An 18,633-nucleotide genomic window follows, 5' to 3' on the forward strand; every position below is an offset into this window, starting at 1 on the left:
ATATATCTTTTATCCACTTTCATATATCTTTTTAATGGAAACTGGTCCTATCAACACAGGCGGAGCCACCATCTCAAACAGAAAAGGAGCTTCTCTAAGTTCCCAACTGGGTGGTTTTCCCCATGTTAAGGCTGCGATTTTCAAGCCGTCAATATTTTTGGTTCTAGAAGGAGGGCCTTCAGACTGTGAATGGTAAGAAGATCCACTCTTAAATTAAAAGGTCATTCAAAGAGTCAAACCCCCTCAAAATCACTACCAACTTCTATATCGCATTCTAAATCTCCCAATCCATGATCTGAAGTTGCTCAAGCAACCACCATTTCTCCTAGCACATTTCCACTTTCAGAATCTCCTAAAGTTTAGTCTTTAATCCATAAATTACAGTAAATCTCTATCTCTGGAGAGAAAATTGTTCAATTAGACATATTGGAAGGAAGTGTTACATCCTCTTTATAGTCTTCTGGTGAACTAACTAGATCCAAAATTGAAAAGATTGGAGTCAAACCTTTTGAATTTTCATTGGTCACTCATCAGAGAAAGAAAATCACACCAGAAACTCACTCTTCTGCTAGTGAGCTTACATCATCATCCCCTCCTCTAACTCCTTCTCTTGGTTCTAGTTCTTATTCTACAAATTTATCTTGTTTTTATCAACCTCTTATCCCATCCATGTCTCAAACACAATCGTCTGGTGCAGTTGTAATTAGTAGCACCACCGTGAATTCTTCCAATATCCCTTCCTCTTCATCTTCCACATCTTCTACAACCTCTTTTATTCCTGTAATTAGCAGCACTACAGCTTCATATTCCACTTCCCAATCCTCTTCATCTTCCACTTCTTTTTAAACATCCTCCGTTGTAATAAATCCAAAGATGGCTAACAGACCATGGAACAATCCTAGGGAAGTTCATCTGGCTCCACCATTACACCCTCTACCTAAACACCCAAAAAGATGGCTTCTTAAATACAATTTTGAGGATGGCCCCCCTACAGAGGAACATCGTCATAATTTTATGTTAGAAATAAATTTAAATGGAGTCAATGAAGAATATTGTGTTGTTAGAATTTTTCCTAATAATTTTGAAGGATCAACAAGATCATGGTATTTTTTTGTTCCATATAGGTCTATAACTAACTGGGATATGTTTGAAGAACAATTCTTACTCAAATTTGGAGATGACCGAACCACCACCACTTTGATTAACGATTTGTCAAATCTAAAAGCTAATCCAAGTGAGAAGATTAAGGATTTGAATTCAAGGTTTAACAAGCTACTGAACAAAATCCTAGAAACTTCTAGAAATGGAGTAGATGTGCAAGTTGAATGGTACATTAGTGCTCTTCCTTCAAACACTACAATATTTGTAGATAAGGAAAACAAAATGTCATTATCTGATAATATGACAGAGGCCTTGTCTGTTGAAAAGAGAATCCTTGCCCTCAAGAAGAAAACAATGCTTGAGGAAAGGAAAAAAACTAAAAAGGTAACTTTCAAGGATGAACCAAAGAAGAAAACTCCAAAAGATCCTTTCGATCTAGAAGGATTACAAAAGTTTCTCAAGACTATGTCAAACAAAATGGTAGAGATAAAGAAACAGGTTGTTGAATCATCTAAAAATCCTTTTGGCCCTTTAGAAAAAAATAGCCATCCCAATCACAACCCCCTACCATCATTTCCAATGCAGAATCTGACCAGGATGATGAAGAGGAAGAATTAGTCTTATCCATTGAAGAGACCCAAGAAGAAGAATTAGAAGAAGCTCATGGATTATGGGATTTTATTTTATTAGTATGAGAAGTAAAGAACCTGTTGATACTCCTCCAACAAATCAAAAGTAGAAGTCTCTTGCTCCTCCTGCTAAGGAAAAAATCATATTAAAACATACTTCTACTTCTCCCTCAAGTTCTGATCCTACTACTTCTAAGCCTCCTTCATCTAAAACCCTTGTAGTCTCTGATACTATTGAGCATAACATTGTGGAGGACATGAAGAAGGTTAAAGCCAACATCTCCCTATATCAAGTGAGCAAGCTGAAACAACAAAAAAAATTCTTACTTAAGGAGTTAAATGCAATCCTTGCATCTCCATTACCTACTGTTGTTACTTCAAGAGCTTGGAAAGGAAAAGGTAAGCCTCCTAATGTCTCTTCAAATAGAATTGACCCTTCAGATGTTATTCTAATTGGAGATAGATAAAACTCTCATACTCCCCCCTTTCTCTTGAATTTTGAAATTTTTGACAAAAATGTTCATAATTGTTTAGTAGATTTGGGTGCATCATCTAATATCATTCCTTATGAAGTTTTCTTTAAGATCAATATATCACCCCATAAATATGTTGTACAAATTGTTCAATTAGATTGCTCAAAGGTCATACATTTAGGGGAGATGAATTATGTCTTGATTAGAATATCTTCAAAATCTAAAGTTTTTCAGATAATTGATATATTAGTAGTTGACATTCTTGAGTTTCATGATCTTATTTTGAGTAGAGACTGGTCTGAAAAGCTACATGGTTATTTTGCAACTGATTGGTCACATATGTGGCTTCCCTACAATGACAAACCAAATCAAATTCATGTCGATAGAGAGAATCATATGAAGCATTCAATCACTGATTTTGATGAAGAAAAAGAGCCATTAGTATTTTAAAATAACATCCTCAGAAACTATTCTTTTTAATCTTTCTTCGGAATTTTTCTAGCACAAAATTCTCCATTTTCAGTTGATTTTGTATCATCTCAAATCGAAAATTATTCACAAATAGATTCATCTAAATGTAGGTTTTAACCCCGTACAAAAATTACTTGCATACGAATTCTAAAACATAGAAAATAAACAATGCGAGAGCATAACACATAAAACACATATACACAGAGATTTCCCCTGGATCTCAAAACCGAGACTACTAGCTTTATTTTTTCGTTATGTTCCTTCCAATGTTACAATACATATTTATACATGCCAAAGCATCCAATACCATGGACCGAAAACCATCACATCCAAAACCATGTGCGAAAACCATGCACAAAACCATAGGTAGGTCTGCCCAACCTAATATAGGGTCCAAAAAAAATTTGCTAGAGAGGTGTTGTCCGCCCCCCTCAAACCCCCCTCGTTGCACAATCGACGCAACGAAGGGGGGGCTCTTCCCCCCCTCTAACCCCCTGGTTAACTACATAGGCTAGTCGTGGAAAGAATATAACACAACCCAACACTAAATGTATTACTATTGTAGACAACATTGTAAATAAGCCTGATAATTTGTTTTAGATTCTTTATTTTGATGGTTCAAAATCCAGCGAAGGTGCACGAGCTGGTTGCATCTTGGTAAGTCTTGAAGGTGAGAAAACTATGCTTGCATGTAGATTAAAATTTAATTGTACCAATAACGTTTTTGAGTATGAAGCATTGGTGCAGGGTTTACAAAAGGCCATTATTATTGACATCAGATACCTTAAAGTGTTTGGTGATTTAGAGATTGTCATTAAACGAGTTAGAAACACTATCCACTATGTTTCTAGTCACCTTAAACATTATCAGTCTTTGATTCAAGACCTCATTACTCGTTTTACTGCATTTGACATAGCTCCCATCCCAAGGATATAGAATGCTAGTTTCAACCTCCTAGCAGATGTTGCTTCTAAACTCATTCTACCCGAGGATTTTAGCCCTAACATATTTTCAATTGAATTGATTTTTCGCCCCTCCATTCCAGATAATGTAACGAATTGGCATGTGTTTAATGATGATAATGATATTTTGAGTTTCTTAACGTCAAAAGGTTCTTACTCCGATCAAGTAATTGATGAAGATGTGCATGACAAGATGAAAAATAGGTCCGTTGATGAAAATAATTTACCCAAACTTGTAGTTAAATTGGAATATTTATATGACTTAAAATATAGATTCAAAAGAACCACTAATTTCAAAACTCAGAGTTATCCCTTGAGATATGAGTTAGTTAACATAGGATCTGATCATAAACCTCAGAACATTAACTTGGGCCTTGCATTGTCACTAGATGAATGATTTACTTTCATTCATTTGTTGAAAAGGTACAAGGATGCTTTTGCATGGGATTATGATGATCTAAAAACCTATAATATATGCATCATCCAACACACTATTCGTATGCTTCCAGATGTCAAGCCTATTCAATAGAAGCTAAGGAAGATCCACCCTAACTTGGAACCTCAAATTAAGACTGAATTGAACAAGCTTCTTAAAGCTAAAATCACTTTTCTAGTCAGACATTCCAAATGAATCTCAAATCTTCTGCCTATCAGAATGAAGAATGGAGTCATTCACATTTGTATTGACTTTAGAAATTTGAATAAATCTTGTGAAAAGGACAATTTTCCTTTACCCCCAATGGAGAAAATTTTACAATCTCTTGCTAGTTCTAAACTGATGTTCTTCTTAGATGGTTTTTTAGGATATAATCAAATACTTGTACATCTAGATGATAGAATGAAGACCACATTTAGGACCAAGTGGGGGACATATGCTTATCAGAAAATGCCTTTTGGATTAATTAATGTTGGAGCTAATTTCTAAAGAGTTATGGATATTGCATTCAGAGGTTTGATTAATAAATTATTTGTAGTGTATCTTGATGACATTGCAATTTATTCCAAACATAGGAAGAAACATTTGCATGATTTGAAGAAAATCTTTGAAAGATGTCAGAAATTTGGAACCTCCTTGAATCCCAAAAAGTGATTTTTTACCCTTAACAAAGGAATTTTTTTAGGTTTTATTGTCTCTAAAGAAGGGATATGTATAGACCCTGATAGAGTCAAGGAAATATTTGAAAAATTCTATGCAATCATTCCTTGGGAAAATTAATTTTGTCAAAATATTTTTCCCAGATTTCTCTCAAATTGTACTTCCCTTACAAGCCATGATCAAGAAGTCAATCTTTAAGTGGGGACTCACTAAAAGAAAAGCATTTGAGGCTGTTGGACACCTAATCCTCTAAGGGTTTGTGTGGAAGCTGAACAGCCAAAGGGAGTCCAAGAGACCACTTGGAATATGAATCCAAGGTTCACACCATGTACTATAAATGTATATCATTGTCAATAATAGATGTATTTTCATGCTTATCTTTCATATTATGTTGCTTCCATGTATGTGTCTAACATGGTATCAGAGCGAGTGATATCTTGCCCTACTCATATTTGAACCAATTGTTTTATGGCCTTTCTATGCAGGTCAGTTTTGCCATCAATTCTGCATTTCATAAATATTTTCTCAGCTAAATTCTAACTGCAATCTCTACTCACATCTACACTCTTCCTGCATTGCATTTATTTACCTCTTAGTTTTTGTGCCTAATTGAATAGTATGTGGGTGGTCGTTTCTTTGTCAATGTGTCAGGCCTGAAGCTGCCTTAGCGCTATCCTTGGTAGTTTCTCTGCTGAAGGAAGAGTGATATATCACCTACGCATTGGGTCTTAGGCGCCCATGTGCGAGGATTGTATGAGAGGGCATAGTGGGTGAGTTGAAATCTCTTGTATAGAGATTCCATGATGTTGGTTTTGGAGAAATCGATGTAGTTACTGATTTCAAGATATTTGGGAGGCTTGTTGGGGAAGTCCTCATTTATTCTGCGACAAGGGTTCGAGTTCGCCATCTCCCAGTACCCTCATTCTTGTTCTTGTTGTCCTTCATCGACATTGTTGTCATTATCATTGTTGTGTGACCAGAATGTCCATCCATGAAGGTCATATATCATCCACAGGGTTTCCATGTAGGGATACTTACCTTATTGCAATTGTTGGGAGAAGAGGCCAACCAGAAACACATTGTAGCTTTCTTGTTGTAGTTGAACCTAAACCTGTAGCAGCTACTCATGTTGTTGTTGATCCCCTTGATCTGAATTAGATGATATTTCATCTAATATTGGTACCTCTTTCCTATCCTCATTGCAGGGCAATAATTCCTTCTGCTCGACTTCTTTCAAATTCCTTATGTAGTCTGTTAAAATCAAACTTCTGTGGATCCTGTCATCTATAGAGCCATCTAGAGTTCTCCTTGATATTCTGCGACTAGTTTGCCTGTGTTTACCTACATTCCAGTGGTTTTTTATGGCATTCTCTGTTCTTCCCAAAAGACATTTGGCAACTTTTTCCCACTTATTCCCCACTTCTGCGTGAGCCTTCACCAACAGTTTTTCTTCTTCTTCAGTCCACAAATCTCTCTTGATGTCAAGTCATAAATGATTGTGCCATCTTTCACGACACTTCTTTCCCACGTGACCTGCAAGAGTCTGTGCAATCTGTGACCATTTTCACAGTCCATATTATTCAACGAGCTTCACAAGCAACCTATCTTTTTCTAGAGTCCACAAGCCCTTGGATACCATCGAAACCTCTCAATTTGATATCAAAGAACACAGTGTTGCAATTTGCATATCGATCATGTTGATCAATACCATCAAATCTCTGAGGGAACTCTACATAGAAAACTGTACATAGAAATTTTTATTCCTGAGAGAAGGATCCATTAGAAAACAAATCGCCTCATGAAGAGCTTTGCTTTTGTTTATATAATGATCAAAGTCAAGGTTCAACAGAAAGGGACCATTTACGAGGACAACAGAAACTTGGACCAACGCATTCATCGCACCAGCATTCTTGTGGCCGTGCATAAGAGGGTAAGCTCCTCAAGAGAAGACCTACTATACACTATGGACATTTGTGTCCTTTGCCCTAAAGCTAAAGCATATATCCCCTGAAGAAGCCTCTAGAAAAGATGCTCTATCGATAGCGTAGGTAGCAACATGTTCCTGCTACGCGACTGTATGGTAGGTAGCAACATGCTCTTGCTCCTGGTATATTCACAAGTAAATTGCAGTAATCGATAGATCCATTGCTCCTCAGCCTGGTATATGTTTCTTCCATACTCCTGTCATTGCTCCCATACGACTACTCGTCGATACCTCCCAGTTTTGAACATTGCTCGCAGGTTACATTCCACGTCCCTCCTCCATACTCTGTCAGCTCCCATTGCCTCCCTTCACCTGCATTCACCCGCAGTCCATACCTCAGCCCTTGGCATATGCACTGCATACTCAACTCCCTTGGTCCTTGACATATCATACAATCCACACCTCTGCACAGTTGGCTCGGTCCCCACAGCTCCCATTCAAAGTCATATTCAATGTCCCCTCTCCACATACTCATCTTAGCGAATATCAACGTAGGGAGGAGAGGCCTGGCTGAAACCTACCAGGTTTATCAAAAAAAGAATTTGTACAGACTTCAAGAGCTTAGATTTGGTGGAATAGGTATCACTTCATCGATTCCAAGTTCAGGATTAGATAGAGAATCAGAAGGTTGGTTCTTCCCTATTGTTTTCCTAGGTTCTCGATTTGTTGAATTTGGATGATAATTCTTATTGAACTCAAGCGAGAATTTTTTTGTCTGCATTGGAGCCCTTGGTGAGATCTGAGGACCACCATTACCCTGGGAAAATATACCTTGCACAATCATTATAAGACAAAAGCAAAGAGTGAACACAAGGGCACACACATTTGTGTTGGATGCTTTAGCCTTTGCAGCTTGCTGTATTGCTGGAGCATCGTGAACATGTTTTGTTTAGCCTCATTCTAGTTAGCTTATTTAAACATGACTTCTATCTAGTATCCAAGCGAGATAATGGTAGATATTTCAAAGAAATATCATGAATTTGTTACTCATTTATTTCGTTGATTATTTTTTTGTTGGCACATTTTCTGCACAAACTCACACTTTCATTTGTTGAGTTTGATTTGTTGAGAAAATGGCGGACATTGAAAAATTATTAGAGTTATTGGAGACATTGATACATTCTACTATTCATAATATAGTAAAAATTAGTAAAGCCACTCTTGCTGATATTCAAATATGCCTACAAGATGTACATGAAAAGATTGAATTTTTGCAGCTAGAATCATAGTTCCAGTGAGATGAATTAAAACAATGCAGTTGATTCAGATCAATGAAGGAACATATTTGTAGAAAGAAGCAGAAATTCAACATACACTTCCTAAGTCAGTCATTAGACCTTAAGAAGAGTTTGTCCACAACAAGCACAAAACTAGTCTTGGATATGACAAGGACATGTCCTTTCATATTCCAGATTACTCAAAGCCCATTTAGTTTCAAAGTGTTAGATTCCTTCATGACAGTTCACCTTCAGCTATTCCAGATTCTGCTCCTCTTCCACAACAACAACAACAGATTGTGAAATGCCAACACTGCGACCGAGTTGGCCAAATGAAAGATCACTGTCATTAGGGGATTTTTGAGGTCTAAAATGGGCCTCCTAAGAAAAATGTACAACCAAAATAAAATTTATAAGAACTAATAGGATTCAAGATGATGATGTCAACCATGGGGGATGATTCACCATTTTTTGGAGTAAAAAAGTACAAAGATTAAACTATAATAAAATAATAAAACTACTTTTTCAACTCGTATTTTCAACTTATCTCCCTAAATTTTTACTCAAATTTTGAGTGAGAGTACTCACTGGATGAAAAACTTAATTCCTTGTCCAATAAGTACCCATGTTGCATATTTTTGATGGACCCTACTACAGGAAAAATGAGAAATACATGAAAAAATGTGATTGCAATCATATTTTTCATGTATTTCTCTTTTTTCGTGTAGCACAACTCATCGAAAGTATGCAACATGGGTACTCTTTGGATGAGGAATCAAATTTTGCGTCCAATGAGTGTTTCTGCTCGAAATTTGAGTAAACCCCTACAGGGATAAGTTGAAAATACGAATTGAAAAAATAGCTTTGTCTTTTTTCCCTCTAAAATTTGATGATGTAATCTAATCTTATTTTATTATTTACACTTTTATTATATAATTTACTTAGGAGGCCCATTTTAGACCTCAAAAAACCTAATGTTTGATCTTCATCCGTGTAAGCACTGTCATAAAACTAATCATTCTTCAAACAGATGCTTCAAAAACAAGCCTCCTGCAAGAACAAAGATTCATCTTAGATGGATCGTTTCTTGGCAATGGGAATCAACAACCAAGAAAATATTTTAGTCATATGTCAGAACTTTTTCTATAATATTGAACAGTCTTGTAGTTGAGTTTTCTCCATCATCTCACCTTGTATCTCAAAGGTGGGGAAGTGATGGTCATCTACAAGCTTCAAAGCCACATCAAGCGAGCATGAGCCACAACTTGCCATACTAGATTCAGAGTTGTAGCCAAAGACAAAGATGCCCCTGAGCATGTCTTCAGTTGGTGATGCCTCTTCAAATAATTGGCGACACTTCCTCTAGTAGAAGACTTCAACTTCTTTCCAGTTTTGGAAGAGTTCCAGGAATTGCATTAAGCATTCCAGAGTTGGTGGTAATCCTTAAATCGTCACAGGTTGAGACCTCCCTTTTCAGGTAGAGGTTCTCCCTTTTATTCGGGGTGAGGCCTCCCTTTCATAGTTGAAGGTTTCCCTCTTCAAAACATTAGGAGCACTTCCACTAGCAGAAGGCCTCGGCTTCATGCAAGATTCGGAAGAGTTCTGGGAACTAAACTAAGAATTTGAGTGTTGGTGGTCATCCTTAAACCACATCCTTTATACCAACATTTCAGAGAGCACATTCAGCCTAGTGCTGCCATGCATTTTTGCACATTTTGTATTACAACTCTCTTCTTGGACTTATACATACCCCTTCGAATTAAGGTGGGGAATGTTGGACACCTAATCCTCTAAGGGTTGGTGTGGAAGTTGAACAGCCAAAGGGAGTCCAAGAGACCACTTGAATATGAATCCAAGGGTCACACCATGTACTATAAATGTATATCATTGTCAATAATAGATGTACTTTCATGCTTATCTTTCATGTTATGTTGCTGCCATGTATGTGTCTAACAAAGGAAATAAAATGAGCAATTATTGATGTTCCTTCATTATCAACTCCTAATTTTACTAAAATTTTTATTCTTTATACTTTTTTCTTCCCACCAATCTTATGTAGCAATCTTAACTCAACCTAATGAACAACAAATTGAGGCTCCAATTTCATTCTTCAGTTCAAATCTATAGGGAGTTGAGCTCAATTACTTAGAGGTTGAGAAGCAAGCTTTTGTAGTCTTTAAATCCATAAAGCATTTCAGGCTTTTCCTCCTAAAGACACACACTAAAGTAATTTCTCCTTTCCCTGCTGGTAGGAAATTACTTATTTAGAAAGAATTAGGAGAGAAAAGAGCTAATTGGGTTACCGACCTGCAGGAATATGACCTAGATATTAAACCATCTAAAATTGTCAGAGGTCAAGGTTTTTGCAGGTTGATTACTGGAGCTGATGACAAAACTTGCCAATATCACCATTCCAAAGAGGATGGCGGGGTGGGCTATCCTGGATTTGATGCATTTTGGGGTGGCTCTTTTACAAAAGGAATTATGGCGGGGCATTTTTGGCAGAGACATATGGAGTAATATTTTAAAACATAAATATTTAAAGGATCAATATTTTGTTGTTTAGGTGAGTCGGGATCTTATTGGGACTCCATCGGGGTCGGCTATTTGGCATAGCTTCAGGAAAATCAATCATTTCTTTTTATAGAACATTTGCTAGGCTTTTGGTTCGGGACACCAGACTTTGATTGTACATGATTTCATTATGGGTTTTAGTAATGCACTCCCTATCTCGGAGGTTCTTATACAGTGCTTTCACAATTAGGGAATATTTTATTGGAATCAGGTTATCTCAGCATGGAATGGACATTTCCCCATATGGCGCATGGAAGATGAGACAGGCTTGGATAACAATCTCGCAGGGGAGTGGGCATGGATATGTTCGAAGTTGTGGTGGGTGGGCATAGGAAGGGAGCATGGTGGCGACAAGGTTTCATGGCGGGGTAAGATGAAATCTAACTTTGTTGTTGTGGCGGATATTTATCACACACTATGTCTTCAGGGGTCACTTAGAAAGGAGGTATGTGAATTTTACAAATTTTGGAAAGCAAAAGTTCCCATTAAAATCATTGTATTTGTATGGCTTGTATGGAAAAACAAGAACTTAACTTGGGAAATCTACATAAGAGAAATTGGCAAGGGCCAAGTATTTGTGTGTTATGCAAGGAGGCGGTGAAAATAATGATCATATATTTCTCACATGTCCAGTTTCTATGAAGATTTGGTGCCATATTGGGCAGTATATAGATTTCCCTCAAAAAAGCTTCTCAGACATCTCAGACTTTTTGGGCTGGTGGTGTAAACAAAATAGTATATGGAGATATATTCCTTTAATATATTTTTGGGAAATATGGAGGTGGCGCAACAAGATTATATTTGAAAATTTCAGGGAACACTCCTCAAGGGTCGTGGATCACATCCTTGAATGGTATCATACAACAAAAAATAAAAAATAAAAAGGATACCATGGCCATTGATAAAAAGATGTCAGGGCTTGGAGATATATATCTGGCTGCTTTTTTTGATGGGGTAGCACAAAGGGATGTTTGTGGTTGTGGTTTCTGGCTCAGGATTTCAAAGGAGCAAGAGTACTGGGTTCATTGGCATGCTAGACGGGGAACAAACATGAAGGCTGAGATTATTGCTATATGGGGATTGATTTATTTTTCTACTTTCTTAGACATTCCCAGTGTTCACATTTTTAGTGACTCAAAGGCTATCATTGAACATATATTGGGAAATAACAATATCACTCAATTTCATCTTCAGGGATGGCTCAATCGTATTGGGTCAATATGGGACTCTCATAGTGAATATACGATCCAACACATCAGTCGAGATTTCAACTAGAATGTTGATTTACTGTCAAAGATAGGGCTTGGGGATACCATGGACGGGATGCATATAGAGTTAAGACTGGGCAACATTACAATGGATCTAGGGACTCTTCCCATCCCTGGATAGGATATATATTTTATGTTTTCGCCTTATGTAAATGATGGTTTTATGGACTGTTTAATTTTTGGTTTTTTGTAATTAGGGGTACACTAGTGTCTATTAGGTTCACTGATGAAGTATATATGTGCTCTTTAATATGGGAACAATGATTCTCTTCCTTAATATATTCCCTATTTTATGATGATGAGATAGAGATGTATGTCTACATATTATGTTGACAAGATCTAGATGGAGGAGACACTCTGATGTTACCCTTTCTATATGAAGGAAATGCCATGATATATATGGATAGAGATATTTGTTTATACATATCAATATAAATATAGTATTTTTTTTCTCACTGAGAAATAAAATTACAATTTTATTTTTAAAATAATAAAAAATTTATTATGAATTTGAAAAAATCTAGCAAAAATTTAAAAAATCTCATTTACAAAAATAAATTTCCATATTTTAAGTACCAGAGATCTAAATTTCAATATCTTAAGTACCAGAAATCTGAATGATACTAACTGTATTTCCACTGTATTCAAACCCTCCCAAAATTAAATTTCTTCAAAATTCTATCCCCGATTCCGACATGAATTTCATGGGCAAAATTTTGGCCTAACGTCTATGTGGAATGCAAGGCTCGGCTACTTTGGCATGCAACGCTCCAGGGGACGAGAAGCCTTGCTACAGTACATGCAATCTGTCTCCTTTTGCAATTTCTGAATTACGGAATAAGTTTAGTAGTGGACAATCTATGGTCACGGGAATGTTTTGTCAGTTTTCTGTTATATGGAGCGAGCTGTCAATAGCACAAATATGATTCTGTATTCCTTGATGCGGATTGGATTGTAGCAATGGTGTCGTTTGTTTTAACTATTGAGTAAAGATATATTATTAAAATTACGATAATAAATGGTAGAACTTAATTTAATTAAAACTTAATTAAAATTAAACTAATAAATGGCCAAGCTTAATTCATATGACAAAGTTGGGACTTGGGATATGTTTGAAAATTGTTTTTACTTGGTAGACTGTTTTTATTTAGTTAAGAATTCATTTTTTAGAAGGTAAAGAAATATGGTAACTCTCCAAGACTTACAGACATATCTCTAGAGTGAAAACATGTCCTTTTATAGAGTGGTTTTCCTTGCAAAATATTACATTTAAAAATAGTAGGCATGTTCATTGTTTCCAATATTGATTTGAAGCCAGTTATAAGTGTCTCTATTGTTAATTTCACAACTAAGTTATGATAGATTTTCCCAAAATATATATCAATAATTTTTTTTTTACAAAAACATATATATAAAAGATATATATCAATAAATTATTTTTTTACAAAAACATATATATAAAAGATATATATCAATAATTTATTATTTTTTACAAAACTATATTAATAATTAGACAATATTTTCCAATAACTATCCTAACATTGATTTGACAACTAAGTTGTGAGTGATTTTCCTTTTGTATATATATATATATATATATATATATATATATATATATTAACAATTACACATTTTTTGTTTGTTTGGTATGCCATGTGAGTCTTGACATGATTGTTTTGCTTAACCTATGACCTGAGCCGTGAAAAACACTTCGAATTGGGCCACACGAACCTTTCGCATGGCTAGATGTTTGCCTATGAAATTTCTAATTTACAAAGTTCCTTGACAAAACACTGTCACCATTACTTTAAACCACATGAACTAATAATTATACAAATTTAACCGACATATTAATAGTAATTGATATTATTTTCATTCTATTTTTTTGTTATAAACTTGGTAGTACTCTCCTATTTTCGTGTTTACATGTCCATTATTCACCTCTCTAGGGGGAGGGCAGCCCAAATTTAAACCCAAAATCTCCGATTCTATGAGACTTCATTCCACTGCCATCACCACTTAAACTACCCTAGGCCGACACTTTCATTCTATTTCTTAAAATAGCTTTTGAATTTTTTAAAATTTTGTTTCGAAATTGAGAAAAAAATTAATATCGGATTTTTTAATTTCCCATACGCATGGAATCCAATTCCGGGAACTTGGCTGAATATCAATGTAAATTGCTCTTTGTGAAGTTAATATAAAAACATTTTCGTTATTTCAAAAGTACGGCTATTAACTGCATATTAGCTGAAGAATATAAGATATTCTGTTTATTTTTGTAGGTGTGTTTCATTCTTTGCCGCAAACGTTTTTTGGCGGTCTGGAGCGTTGAGTGTTGAATCGTTTAGAATTCGATTTCGAGTTTGATCTAGGTTTAGGTTTTCAATTGATTTGAAATAGGGAAAATAAATAAAATTGGACAGAAATATACTTCAATTTGAGGATCGTTTTTAGGGTATTTAAATTGGCCCTGCACTTTGTTATGGTTCACAATCCCAGATTTAACATATGAACTATGTGCTGAGATTTCTTGAAAAAATTATTTAATTTAATTTTTCATTAATAAAAAAATCAAAATCGAGTATTACAATTATTAGTATTACTGATTATTATTTATGAATGGCCTTAGTGCCTTTTATTTATATTGTTATTTTGAAAAATATATATTATTTAAAATGATAAGTTATTTAAAAATGTAGATTTTTATTCCCGGATATCTTTGGATTTTGGATCATTGGATATGGGGTAGTTAATCATTTCCTTAAATTGAAAGAAGAGAATCTTTATTTAAAAGTAAAATAACTTTAACAATTATAATATAAAATGTATAAAAAATTATCTGTTTCAAAATATTTTGCATTTAATTTTTAATTAAATATATAATATCAGATTACAGAATACCCTTTCCTTGACCACCAAAATGATATTTTCAAATTTTATTAATTTTTTTATTGTATAATTTTTTGAAACATAACTCTATATTTTAAAATTTGGTTTTTAAATAATATTAAATTGTTGATGATAAAACCACTATCATCTTATTGTTAAATTTGCAATCACTTTTTAATTAAATTTTATTTCAAATAATAATCAGATGTCAATGATAAAATCACTTTCCCAATATTATAAAAAATAATAAAATTTTGAATTGTACTTCTATAACGATGATAAAATCACTGTCATATTATTATAAAAATAAACTTATTGAAACATAATTGTATATTTTAAAACTTGGTGTTTAAATAATAGTAAAATGTCATTGCCATATTCATGTTAGATTTATAATCAATTTTTTATCGAATTTTATATGTAAATAATAGTAAAATATTGATGGTAAAATCGCTGTTATATTATTCAATAGATTGGTGGGCAAATTTGTCATTAATATTTTAATTTTTTATAATTTATATTTAAAAAATATGGTTAAGTTTATAATTAAAAAAAAAATAGTAAGAAATAAATAAAAGTAATGTTTAGACATTTATAATAATAACTAAAATTGGAGAGAAAATTTTTCCAAAGTACTAGATTAGCTTTTTTTCATATTTTACAATGTTGCTAAAGCGTGGGCTCTTAAATTCTCTCAACATGAAGCATCTGCACCAGAAAATTGAGATTTATATTTTGTTTAGAATTTATGGATTTGTGTATTTATGCAAACAAGCAGGAAGACATTTGTTGGATCAGATTTCTTTTATGGGGAGTTTTTTCTCCTTTTCCTTCTGTCATATTTACAGGGAGCAGAATTTCCTGGCAGATCGTTTCTCACTGCTCACTTGTCTAGCCTGAACTGATCCACTTTGAATGCTTGGCTCAGGATTCTATTGTTGGCTTTCGTGCCTTCCCCAATGTGTTTCTAGTCTTTTCTTTCTTAACATTGGTCATTTCGAACTACACTGCCAGTTCCCTTACTTTTGCCGCTAGAGTGTTCTGTTTTTTTAACTGCTAATGTCTAATTTGCAATCACTGAGGATCCCTGCTATTTACAGATATTATGGTTTATGGTTCATGTCAGCTGTATTTGTAACAGATTATACTAATATATGAACTGTTTTTTCTTCATTAAAAAAAAGGCAAGAAAGGCATAAATTTTGAAGAAACCTTCCCGATAAATCGATATCATTACTGTAGAAATCAGAGCTCTATAACCAACCATATAAACACTAATAATTGAAAAGCTTTGTCCACGATGAACTCGAATAACAAGAAAAGCTTGGAATAGTATATACCATATGAAAATTCTAATGATATGACTCCGGTCATTTACATAATACCCCACCAAGCAAGAACCAATAATCAATTATTCGGGTTAATTTCACTCTGATTCCTGCGAAGCTTACACAACCAAAACCAAATATTTACCGTAACGAGTAGCAAGATTTATTTTTGAGACCATTGTTGTTCAATTACTGCAGGGGAACGCTCTTGAGGACGACTGTTTCTACAGTGAGGCCCGGCCCGAATCCAAACAGAACTCCCACATCCAATCCCTCTCCGGTTGTCGAACATCCGTTTTGATGAGATGACTTCCTCATCTCGTCCAAGATGAAGTGCACGCAGGCGCTCGACATGTTTCCATAATCGCTCAGTACTTGCCTGGTGGCTCTCAGTTTCTTGGGATCCAGATTCAGCTTGGCCTCCACTTGATCCAGAATGGCAGGGCCTCCTGGATGGGCGATCCAGAATAACTGGTTCCAGTCCGAGATTCCGAATTGTTGGAATGCCTCAACCAAGCTCTTTTCTATGTTCTTGGAAATAAGGCCTGGAACGTCTTTGAGAAGGTGGAAGGTGAGGCCCACCTCTCTCAGGTGTCCGTCGATGGCTCCGCCGCTGTCGGGAAGAATGGTCTGTGCAGTCCACAGCAGCTCGAAACAGGGCTTCTCCACTTCGGGGATGGGATCGGCTCCCACAATGAGTGCAGATGCACCGTCGCCGAAGAGAGCTTGGCCGACCATGCTGTCGAGGTGAGTGTCAGAGGGGCCACGGAAGGTAACGGCCGTGATTTCACTGCAAACGACCAGGACCCGAGCGCCCCGATTGTTCTCTGCCAGATCTTTAGCCACGCGGAGAACGGTGCCTCCGGCAAAGCAGCCTTGTTGGTACATCATGACTCTCTTAACGCTGGGGCGGAGGCCGAGAAGCTTTGTCAGCTGATAGTCAGCTCCGGGCATGTCCACTCCACTGGTAGTGCAGAAAATGACATGAGTGATCTTAGATTTGGGCTGCCCCCATTCCTTGATGGCCTTGGCGGCCGCTTCTTTTCCAAGCTTGGGCACCTCCACCACAACCATGTCCTGCCGTGCGTCCAGCGATGGCGCCATGTATGCACATACGCTGGGATTTTCCTGGAGGATCTCCTCTGTCAAGTACATATATCTCTTTTTTATTGCGGATTTGTCACCTGTAATATAATGGTGATGCTGTGTTATGAAATATTATGATATTTATGATTTAAATCTGGACATATTGAAATTCAAAATTGAAATCTAGAGAAACCAAACCAAACCAATAAACACTTTTGAGAAAGAATTAGATATAAAACTTACACATTCTTCTAAATTTCTCCTTGAGCTCTGTCATATGCTCGCTGTTGGTGATTTTGAAGTAGTAATCCGGATAAGTACTCTGATCGACCGCATTGGGAGGAGTAGCAGTACCTATAGCGAGGATGGTGGCTGGGCCATCTGCCCTCTGAGCCTTCCTGAAAGCCTCCAAATCCGCCATCATTCCTCCAGCCATAATGATTTTAGGACTCTCGCTGCTCACCACTCGTCAGCCACAGAACTCAGCCCTAAATTCAATGAATGAATTCCTGAACTGCAGTGGAGACTGGAGCGTGGAGTCTCCGTGCAGATGAGGAGTTGAGTGGAGAATGATGAATCTATGCTGCGCTCGCTGCGTTTATATGAGCAAGGAAGGTAGATTGCCATGGTTAGACGGGACGCACGTGCTACCGAAGATTCAAAGGTGCGGTTAGCGGGGTTAAGGATGGTCCAAGAGAGACAGATGGCTACTTGTAGCCACTAGTCAATGGATAAATAATGGAAGTTGTGAGAGTTGCTGTAACGGTGTTTCAATTGAAGCTGTTCACTGGGTACATAATGCCAACGGCATGGTAAACTTGGCTGAAGGGTCGTTGTCAGAAATGACCGGGGAGTTAAAGATGTGATCTATTTTAGGAAATGAAAAGAAATTTGAAAACGAAGAGATTAACGAGTGGCCTATACAACGTAGGAGAGGAAGTAGGGATAAGCACGGCACTTTATTTCGACAGAAATCATCCTTAGATTCTATTATTGACTATTAGGAATATCATGGCACTACGTTTCTAGAAAAGCCATCCAAAGATTTTAATTATGTCGATTGGCAAGACCATAACAAAGAGGGAGCATTTTAGATTGATGGCGGTAGATTTCATTATTTCATAACAATAGAGGGAGGACTTTAGATTTAGGATGGTAGATTTCATTATCTGATATGAGGAAAAATTATATATTCTTACATGAATGCCAAGTAATAGGACGATAACAATATTTAAGTAAGAGATTTTATAAGTGTAGAAGGTATTTTAACCTAAAGATAATCCAAATGAGACATTTTATAAGAGTAGAAGGTATTTTAAAGATGTAACTAAGATGGAGATTTTATGAGAGGTTATTTTGAGATGGTGTGGAAATATTAATAATATAAAAATAAAGTTTAATAAATAATGGTTATAGAGTAGTTAGTATATGTTTAGTTAAAATATAATTTAATTAAATTATATTTTAACTAAACATATACTAAAGCATTTTGAGAGGGAAAAGAGTGTGCCCCTTAGAAGTCTATGATAGCACGCAACTTGAAAGGGAACAC

At 35.9% G+C, this 18,633-nt stretch overlaps 1 protein-coding gene across 1 annotated transcript; it reads right to left on the reverse strand.

Moving 5' to 3' along the window:
* Window positions 1–15,982: 15,982 nt before the first annotated feature.
* On the reverse strand, window positions 15,983–17,661 carry LOC149190353 (chalcone synthase). Its single transcript, XM_089412126.1, has 2 exons — window positions 17,325–17,661; window positions 15,983–17,179 (listed from the first exon to the last, which is right to left on the reverse strand). Exons 1-2 carry the CDS (start codon window positions 17,515–17,517, stop codon window positions 16,185–16,187), a joined length of 1,188 nt encoding a protein of 395 aa, XP_089268252.1. The 5' UTR covers window positions 17,518–17,661; the 3' UTR covers window positions 15,983–16,184.
* Between the last annotated feature and the right edge of the window lie 972 nt (window positions 17,662–18,633).

The sequence above is a fragment of the Pinus tabuliformis genome, chromosome 3_1 (assembly GCF_031772625.1).
Source record: "Pinus tabuliformis cultivar Carrire ecotype Pingquan chromosome 3_1, CPIR1, whole genome shotgun sequence".
In the NCBI taxonomy this organism is placed as follows: Eukaryota; Viridiplantae; Streptophyta; class Pinopsida; order Pinales; family Pinaceae; genus Pinus; species Pinus tabuliformis.